Genomic DNA, 9,177 nt, shown 5'->3' with positions numbered 1-9,177 from the left:
CGTATTTTTGGGGGGAGGAAGGGGAGTTATTCCTCGCCAGCTGCTCGTGTTAATATTCGTTTTATCTTTGGTAATCCAGGATCGCACTTCCTTACTGCAGCCGCTGAGCCGGTGCAGTTTTTTGAGCAGTGCAATCTGGAGCAGGTCTACTCAGAAGTAAGTCCCGTTGACTTCCTCGGGAATCCCTCCCAGGTAAAGCGTGCAAACTGGACTGCAGCTCTCCCCTCTCTCCTAACACTAAAATTATTATTATTATTATTATTATTATTATTATTTATTAATTATTATTTTTTATTATTATTATTATTATTATTATTATTATTATTATTATTATTATTATTATTATTATTATTATTATTATTATTATTATTATTATTAACACTAGAACACCCAAGGAAGACAAACGCATCTTCCTGATTGGGCGCCCTAAGTTTCTTGTCGCAACAACGCTCCCTTTCCTCTAGGGCTGGGTGCTACTGCGCGTGCTCAGTCCCGACCGCGCCTGCCCAGTAGCGACCGCTGAAGCCGCTGCCCTTTTCCCTTGCCCTCACTAGGAAGGCCCAATCCAAGAAGAGTTATTTGAGCAAAAGAAGAAGCCTCTTCTAAAAGAAGTCAAGAGAAAGGCCGAGAGTCTCTCCCGGCTGGGACGAAACCTCCCAAAGTGGCTTTGTTTCCCCCCCTTCGCGGAGAAAAGGAAGTCTCTATGGTTCCTTCTTGCCTCTCTAGCCTGGCGCACTCTATGGCTCTTTCCTCTTCCGGTTTTCCTCTCGACGTGCCGCTCTAGCCGTGGGAAACTCGCTGTCGGGCGCTTGGCGGACTCCGGGGGAGAAACGGGCCGGGTAGGGAGAGGAGAGGGAGGCGCGGGCCGGGCAAATGGAGGCCGGGGGAGCCCAGCCCTCCCTCCTTTTCTTTTCCGGGACTTTCGCTCCCTGGGGACTTGGCGTGGAGGAGACGCGACACAAAAGGAAGAGGGGTCGGGAGGGAGAAGGAAAAAGGCAAACTCAGACCCTAGAGGGTCGTTTATTATTATTATTATTATTATTATTATTATTATTATTATTATTATTATTATTATTAATGTGCACCAGCGGTTCCCAAAGTGGGCTTCTCTGGAGAGGGTGGCACTCTAAGAGGCAAGGGGTCCCAGACTCGCAATTTAGGAGACGCGACACAAAAGGAAGAGGGGTCGGGAGGGAGGAGGAAAAAGGCAAACTCAGACCCTAGAGGGTTGTTTTTTTTATTATTATTATTATTATTATTATTATTATTATTATTTCATGTGCACCAGCGGTTCCCAAAGTGGGCTTCTCTGGAGAGGGTGGCACTCTAAGAGGCAAGGGGTCCCAGACTCGCAATTTAGGAGACGCGACACAAAAGGAAGAGGGGTCGGGAGGGAGGAGGAAAAAGGCAAACTCAGACCCTAGAGGGTTGTTTATTATTATTATTATTATTATTATTATTATTATTATTATTATTATTAATGTGCACCAGCGGTTCCCAAAGTGGGCTTCTCTGGAGAGGGTGGCACTCTAAGAGGCAAGGGGTCCCAGACTCGCAATTTAGGAGACGCGACACAAAAGGAAGAGGGGTCAGGAGGGAGGAGGAAAAAGGCAAACTCAGACCCTAGAGGGATGTTTTTTATTTTATTATTATTATTATTATTATTATTATTATTATTATTATTATTTCATGTGCACCGGCGGTTCCCAAAGTGGGGTTTTCTGGAGAGGGGGACGAGCTAAGAGGCAAGGGGGCCCAGCACCGCTTTGAAATGGTCAGACTCGCCATTTAGGAGAAATAATAATAATAATAATAATAATAATTTATTTATACCCCGCCCTCCCCAGCCAAGACCTGGCTCAGGGCGGCTAATGACACAAAAGGAAGAGGCGTCGGGAGGGAGGAGGAAAAAGGCAAACTCAGACCCTAGAGGGTTGTTTTATTATTATTATTATTATTATTATTATTATTATTATTATTATTATTAATGTGCACCAGCGGTTCCCAAAGTGGGGTTCTCTGGAGAGGGTGGCACTCTAAGAGGCAAGGGGTCCCAGACTCGCAATTTAGGAGACGCGACACAAAAGGAAGAGGGGTCGGGAGGGAGGAGGAAAAAGGCAAACTCAGACCCTAGAGGGTTGTTTATTATTATTATTATTATTATTATTATTATTATTATTATTATTATTAATGTGCACCGGCGGTTCCCAAAGTGGGGTTCTCTGGAGAGGGTGGCACTCTAAGAGGCAAGGGGTCCCAGACTCGCAATTTAGGAGACGCGACACAAAAGGAAGAGGGGTCGGGAGGGAGGAGGAAAAAGGCAAACTCAGACCCTAAAAGGGTATTATTATTATTATTATTATTATTATTATTATTATTATTATTAATGTGCACCGGCGGTTCCCAAAGTGGGCTTCTCTGGAGAGGGTGGCACTCTAAGAGGCAAGGGGTCCCAGACTCGCAATTTAGGAGACGCGACACAAAAGGAAGAGGGGTCGGGAGGGAGGAGGAAAAAGAAAAACTCAGACCCTAAAAGGGTATTATTATTATTATTATTATTATTATTATTATTATTATTATTATTTCATGTGCACCAGCAGTCACCAAAGTGGGGTTTTCTGGAGAGGGGGGCGTGCTAAGAGGCAAGGGACCCCAGCGCCACTTTCAAATGGTCAGACTTGCCATTTAGGAGATGCGACACAAAAGGAAGAGGAGTTGGGAGGGAGGAGGAAAATGGCAAACTCAGACCCCAGAGGGTTTCTTCTTATTATTATTTCATGTACACCAGCGGTTCCCAAAGTGGGGTTCTCTAGAGAGGGGGGTGCAGTAAGAGGCAAGGGGTCCCAGACTCGCAATTTAGGAGATGCAACACAAAAGGAAGAGGGGCAGGGAGGGAGGACGAAAAACGCAAACTCAGACCCTAGAGGGTTTTTTTAAAAAAAAAATTCATTCGCACCAGCAGTTCCCAAAGTGGGGTTCTCCAGAGAGCGGTCAGCAGAGCACTGGACGTGAGACGGACTGCTGGACTTTGAGAATCTAGGTCAAGTTCATCCATTGGGTCGAATCAGCCTTGTCGTATTTATTCATTCAATTTCTTTCCTGCCCGCCATCCGAGGATCGCAGGGCAGTTTGCAACATGGAAACACAAAAATACATAACAGAGGAATAAAAACGAAGAAGAAAGTAAATAGTTTTAATTGGCCTTTGAATAAATGCACAATAATTGGTACCTGTTTCTCATTTTTGTGTGTCGTTATCCTTCTCACTGCACACTGCTATTCTGAGTAAGACTTTTTATAGGGCTGGATAGGAAGCGCTAGGGGTGAGTTTATGGAACCAGATATACCGTATTTTTTGCTCTATAAGACTCATTTTTTTCCGTCCTAAAAAGTAAGGGGAAATGTGTGTGCGTCTTATGGAGCGAATGCAGGCTGTGCAGCTATCCCAGAAGCCAGAACAGCAAGAGAGATCGCTGCTTTTGCTGCACAGCGATCCCTCTTGTTCTGGCTTCTGAGATTCAGAATATTTTTTTTCTTGTTTTCCTCCTCCAAAAACTAGGTGCGTCTTATGGTCTGGTGCGTCTTATAGAGCGAAAAATACGGTATATCACACCCAAATGACCACAAAATCCAGCGCCTTTGCTTTACCCTTTGCCCAACTTTTCATTAAAAGTCAGGTTTTTTCCTGCTTTAGAAATATGCCGCCATCTTTCCAACCACGCACCTGAGGTTATCAGTTTTTGGTTATGAACTTCAGCCCCACGGCTGAGCCCAGGTGAGCAGCGTTCAGTCTGATCCTCTGCCTGCCCTGCCCTCAATCTTGGGGGAAGTGCTGGATACTTGATTACCTGTCTGAAATTGCCTCCTGGTTAGGAGATGCAGAGAGCAAGAACTTTGCCTCCGACACCTGACTTCCCGATTCATTGTCTTGTAGCTGGATGCCCGCGCAGCAGCCGTGTCTCATCCTGACTCCTGGGCTCTTTAACCTGCACGCTCCTTCCCTCGCAGAGCAAAAGTCGCCATGGCAGAGTGAGTGTCTCAGAATCAAAACGGCTGACCCTGGGGCTGGCCGCTTGTCCCTTCCAAGGACCAACAGTGGAACCAGACTCCCTTGGGACTCCTTCCTTGGAGCAGACAGATACCGTATTTTTCGCTCTATAGGACGCACTTTTTCCCCTCCAAAAATGAAGGGGAAATGTGTGTGCGTCCTATAGAGCGAATGCAGGCTTTCGCTGAAGCCTGCAGAGTGAGAGGGGAGACCCCGCCGCCAGCCCCACAAGGTCGGGGGACAGTGGGGAGGCACAGCGCGTCTCCCCACTGTCCCCGGACCTGATCTCAAGGCGGGCGGCGGGGAGAAGAGCGCTTCTCCCCGCTGCCTGCCTCGCAAGCTCCGGGGACAGTGGGGAGGCGCAGCGCGTCTCCCCGCTGTCCCCGGACCTGGTCTGAAGGCGGGCTGCGGGGAGAAGAGCGCTTCTCCCCGCTGCCGGCACCACAAGCGCCTGGGGGGGAAATAAATTTTTTTCCTTTATTTCCCCCCCAAAAAACTTGATGCGTCCTATGGGCCGGTGCGTCCTATGGGGTGAAAAATACGGTAGATAAGATAAAACTTTTTATTTTTTATTTTTTGCACTTAATTAATTTATTATTAATGTTGCAATACAGCTATGAATTTAGCAACCTTTACTGTTATCTGCTCATTTTGATCTGATAGAAGAAAGGACATTGTGGCTGTGGTTGAGCGCCCTGGGATGGGTGATGATCCCCTACTCACTATGGGCCCCACTAAAGCAAACCGTCTAATTGGTCAACGTCTAAATTCTGCCCTTGGTATGTTCATTTTCCACCTCTCCGTTTTGATTCTCTGGCCCCATATCTGCACAAACTTATTATCCCAAAATACAGACGTGCTTTAACACTTGCAAGACTGGGTGGTTTGCCATCTGCGGCACTTGAGGGTCGATTCCTGCCTGAGAAACATCTTTGCCCCTGGGGAGATGGTAGCACCGAAACAGCGGCACACATCCTCCTGTATTGTACTCCTTCCTTGGAGGTTTTTAAGCAGATACAGCGGTCCCTTGGTTCTCAAACGCCTTGGGACTCAAACAACTTGGAACCCAAACACTGCAAACCCGGAAGGAAGTGTTCAGGTTTGCAAACTCTTTTCGGAAGCCGAACGTGCTCTGTTTTGAGTGTTATGCTTCCGTTTTGATTGTTGTGCTGAGGTCTGTCTGTTTTTGCTATCTATTTTGCATTTTTGTGGCTGTTTTTTGTTTTGTTTTTGTGACTGTGTAGAACCCAGTTCAGCTACTGATTGATTGTGACTGCAGTACATTGTTTACTGCTTTCATTTTATGGATCAATGGTCTCGTTAGATGGTAAAATTCATGTTCACTTGCTGTTTTAGGGGTTGTTTTTTAAAGTCTGGAACGGATTAATCCATTTTGCATTACTTTCTATGGGAAAGTGCGCCTTGGTTTTGGAACGCTTTGGTTTTGGAACCGACTTCCAGAATGGAATAAGTTTGAGAACCAAGGGACCACTGTATTGGATGGGCATCTTCCATGGATGCTTTAGCTGAGATTCCTGCATTGCAGGGGCTTGGACTAGATGACTCTTGGGAGTCCCTTTGATTCTAAGGAGGCGAGAAATAATCCTCTTTCTCTCTGCCTTCATTTGCAGAGCCGCGGCCTCAATGCCTGGCTGGCCTGATGAGATGACCGGTCTGCTCTCCAACCTCCTGCTGTGTGTCGTGTCCCTGGGCTCCGCTGTCCAAACCTTCCAGGTAAGAAAGGGGTGCAGCTTGATTTGGGGAGTCCCCTGGTGTTTCTGCTTGCTGGCCTGTCCTCTTCGGTGCTGGGCCTTTGCTGCTGTTGTTTAGTCGTTTAGTCGTGTCCGGCTCTCTGTGACCCCCTGGACCAGAGCATGCCAGGCACTCCTGTCTTCCACTGCCTCCCGCAGTTTGGTCAAACTCAGGTTATTAGCTTCGAGAACACTGTCCCACCATCTCGTCCTCTGTCGTCCCCTTCTCCTTGTGCCCTCCATCTTTCCCAACATCAGGGTCTTTTCCAGGGAGTCTTCTCTTCTCATGAGGTGGCCAAAGTCTTGGAGCCTCAGCTTCAGGATCTGTCCTTCCAGTGAGCACTCAGGGCTGATTTCCTTCAGAATGGATAGGTTTGATCTCATTGCAGTCCATGGGACTCTCCAGAGTCTCCTCCAGCACCAGAATTCAAAAGCATCCATTCTTCGGTGATCAGCCTTCTTGATGGTCCAGCTCTCGCTTCCATACATCACTACTGGGAAAACCATAGCTTTAACTTTGCTGGAGAGGGCTTTTGGATTCAGGCTGATCAATAATTGCTCTCTGTGACAGGGAACCTGGAACTTGCTAAATTATTATTATTATTTCCACATGCACACCTGGCAAATGTAAAATCTGCATGTGGAAACAGGGCTTTGCGCTCCTGGATGTGCAAAGGTCTGCTGCTCGCTCCTCCTCTTCAAACTGCGTTGCCGACAAGGGTCGCTGGGCGGCTTCTTGCTTTCTTGCTTGCAGAGACCAAGCTGAGAAGCTGCAACGGCTAAATATAATTCTCAACGCATTTGCTACAGTCTGCTTAGGGAAGCTTTTAAAGTTTGATGAATTACTGTATTTTAATATTTTGTTGGAAGCCGCCCAGAGTGGCTGGGGAAGCTCAGCCAGATGGGCAGGGTATAAATAATAAATTATTATTATTATTATTATTATTATTATTATTATTATTATTATTATTATGTGGGTGGCGCTGTGGGTTAAACCACAGAGTGTAGGACTTGCCGATCAGAAGGTCGGCGGTTCGAATCCCCGCAACGGGCTGAGCTCCCCTTGCTCGGTCCCTGCTCCTGCCAACCTAGCAGTTCAAAGCACGTCAAAGTGCAAGTAGATAAATAGGTACCACTCTGGCGGGAAGGTAAACGGCGTTTCCGTGCACTGCTCTGGTTCGCCAGAAGCAGCTTAGTCCTGCTGGCCACATGACCCGGAAGCTGTACGCCGGCTCCCTCAGCCAATAAAGCGAGATGAGCACCGCAACCCCAGAGTCGGCCACGACTGGACCTAATGGTCAGGGGTCCCTTTACCTTTTACCATTATTATTATTATTATTATTATTATTATTATTATTATTATCTGAGCTCCTTTCGCCACCTCCTCCCTCTCTTTGCAGATCAATCGCGGGACCTCTGCTGGGTTTCTCCTCCAGGCTCTTGTGCCCCTCCTGGATACGGCCACCCACCTCGCCGCCCCCCCAGGGCTTGGTTCGGAGGCTGCCCGCTACAGCCCAGACAACGCCTGGGTCTCCACGGTGGTGGGGCTCCCCCTTCTTGCCTTCGGCTTCCACTGGCTGAACGGGGACCGTGCCACGGCAAACGCCCTATTGGGGGGCGCCCTGCTGCTGCTGCTGGCCGGCAGCTCGGGCTCCTTCTCCGAGGAAGGCAAGGCCATGGTGGCCCACTCCGTCACCTCGGTGGTCTCCATCAGTGTCCTGATCGCTTCCATCTTCACCGGAAACGCCTGCGGGATTGCGGGCAGCCTCTTGGTGGGCACAGCTGGGGTGCTGGCAGGGACCCAGTTGCGGTGGCTGTTGGTGCTCCGGAAAGAGGACGCTGTCTGCTGCCTCATGGCGGTGGCAAACATGGCTTTGCTGCGGGCTCTGCAAGCGCAGCACCGAGAGCTGGACTGAGGGGGTGGGGACTGCAGTCCAGGGGGTCCGACGGGCAGTGGGGCCATCGTAGCATCAGGTGAGGCAGAGGAAAGGCTGACCATGTCTGTTGGGTGCTGCAAAGAGGCTTGGGAAATGGCCTCCAGGAAAGTCTTCAGGGAGCCTACGACTCTGGAAAGGTTGCTGCCTGTTTGGATACTGCCAGGGAGACAGAGGCATCAGGCAGCCTCATCGTCGTCTCCGGACGATCACCGGTCTCCCGGCATCAGCCAATTAGCGACACGAGCCTCAGACACATTCCAAGACTCATGCACGCAACGGAAGATTCAGACAGAAGAGCATATTTACAGCTTTATTCAACGTAGGTCAGAACAAAGGAGAAACCTGACTGCTTGCATCCGTGTCGAGGAAACGGCAGGAACAAAAGCTATATACAAAACGGAAGTTCCCAGCGAGAACAGTGCTGGGAGTAAACAGGCATGTGACACACAACAATCATGCCTGACTCTTTCAAGGAGGAATGGAACTATATCCTAACATCCTCCCCCTTTCCGTGTAATCTGTAATACCTGTGGTTCAACCCAATTGCAACCTCTGGACATAAACCTTAAGTTGTTCTCTGTTAACAACCTTAGACAACAGATCAGCAGCAAGGGGTCCTGGGCACTGCCCATCTCAGGCAGCCAGCTTCTTCCTTCACAGAGCTTGCTGGGTTTAGTGAGCTGGCAGAGATGGGTAAGGACTGCTGTGTCCTTGGAGCCTGGGCGGCGCCACCTCGCACTGCGAATGTCGGAAATCCCACTTCTGACACCAAAGATCAACGCCGGATTCCTTCGCCAGGTCCCTCAGTGCTTTCCTGGGTGCGCTGATCAGGAAGCCAGGCTGAGTTGGAACGGGTGGAAGTTATTAACTCAAGGTTTCGTTGCAGCAGGTTGCAAAGGTGCTAGTTGTGTCACAGCTGTGAAACCAACAAGCTACGGGTTAAAAGGGCTCGCGTGCTTCTTGTCAGCCATAATAATAATTTATTATTTATACCCCACCCATCTGGCTGGGCTTCCCCAGCCACTCTGGGCGGCTTCCAACAAAATATCAAAATACTGTAATACATCAAACATTAAAAGCTTCCCTAAACAGAGCTGCCTTCAGATGTCTTCTAAAAGTCTGGTAGTTGTTGTTCTCTTTGACATCTGGTGGGAGGGAGTTCCACAGGGCACAGCTCCTCCTGGTGGGCCATCAAACTTGGGGGGCTTCCTTGACCCTAGCGGGTCACCAGTTGTCCTGTGATTTACATAAGAGGGTTCTGGGGCTCCATGTGCAGCCTCTCTCATACGGGTCTAACTGCTTGGTAGGGAGTCAACAGGTAAACCTTGTGTTCGCTGGAAACAGAATGAGTGTTGTGCAGTGGTAAGAGTTTCGAACTCGGACCTGGGAGACCAGGGTTCAAATCCCCACTCAGCTGGGATGCTCACTGGGCAACTTTGAGC

The 9,177-nt window shown here is 48.8% G+C and overlaps 1 protein-coding gene across 5 annotated transcripts; it reads left to right on the top strand.

Moving 5' to 3' along the window:
• The first annotated feature begins 766 nt into the window (after window positions 1-766).
• On the top strand, window positions 767-8,860 carry TMEM276 (transmembrane protein 276). 5 transcript variants are annotated; one of them, XM_083622348.1, is made up of 5 exons: window positions 2,608-2,840; window positions 2,987-3,183; window positions 3,934-4,028; window positions 5,679-5,781; window positions 7,199-8,009. In XM_083622348.1, the coding sequence occupies exons 3-5, from the start codon at window positions 4,021-4,023 to the stop codon at window positions 7,712-7,714; spliced, it is 627 nt and encodes a 208-aa protein (XP_083478474.1). In that variant the 5' UTR covers window positions 2,608-2,840; window positions 2,987-3,183; window positions 3,934-4,020; the 3' UTR covers window positions 7,715-8,009. The 5 variants fall into 5 exon arrangements, with proteins under 5 accessions (XP_083478472.1, XP_083478476.1, XP_083478475.1 ...); XM_083622346.1 differs by lacking the exons at window positions 2,608-2,840; window positions 2,987-3,183 and adding an exon at window positions 767-839 and having other exon boundaries at window positions 7,199-8,860; XM_083622349.1 differs by lacking the exons at window positions 2,608-2,840; window positions 2,987-3,183 and adding an exon at window positions 1,647-2,137.
• Window positions 8,861-9,177: the final 317 nt, after the last annotated feature.

The sequence above is a fragment of the Podarcis filfolensis genome (genome assembly GCF_964270895.1).
Source record: "Podarcis filfolensis genome assembly, chromosome: 7".
Classification (NCBI taxonomy): Eukaryota; Metazoa; Chordata; class Lepidosauria; order Squamata; family Lacertidae; genus Podarcis; species Podarcis filfolensis.
This window is presented reverse-complemented; position numbering and strand designations above follow the sequence as displayed.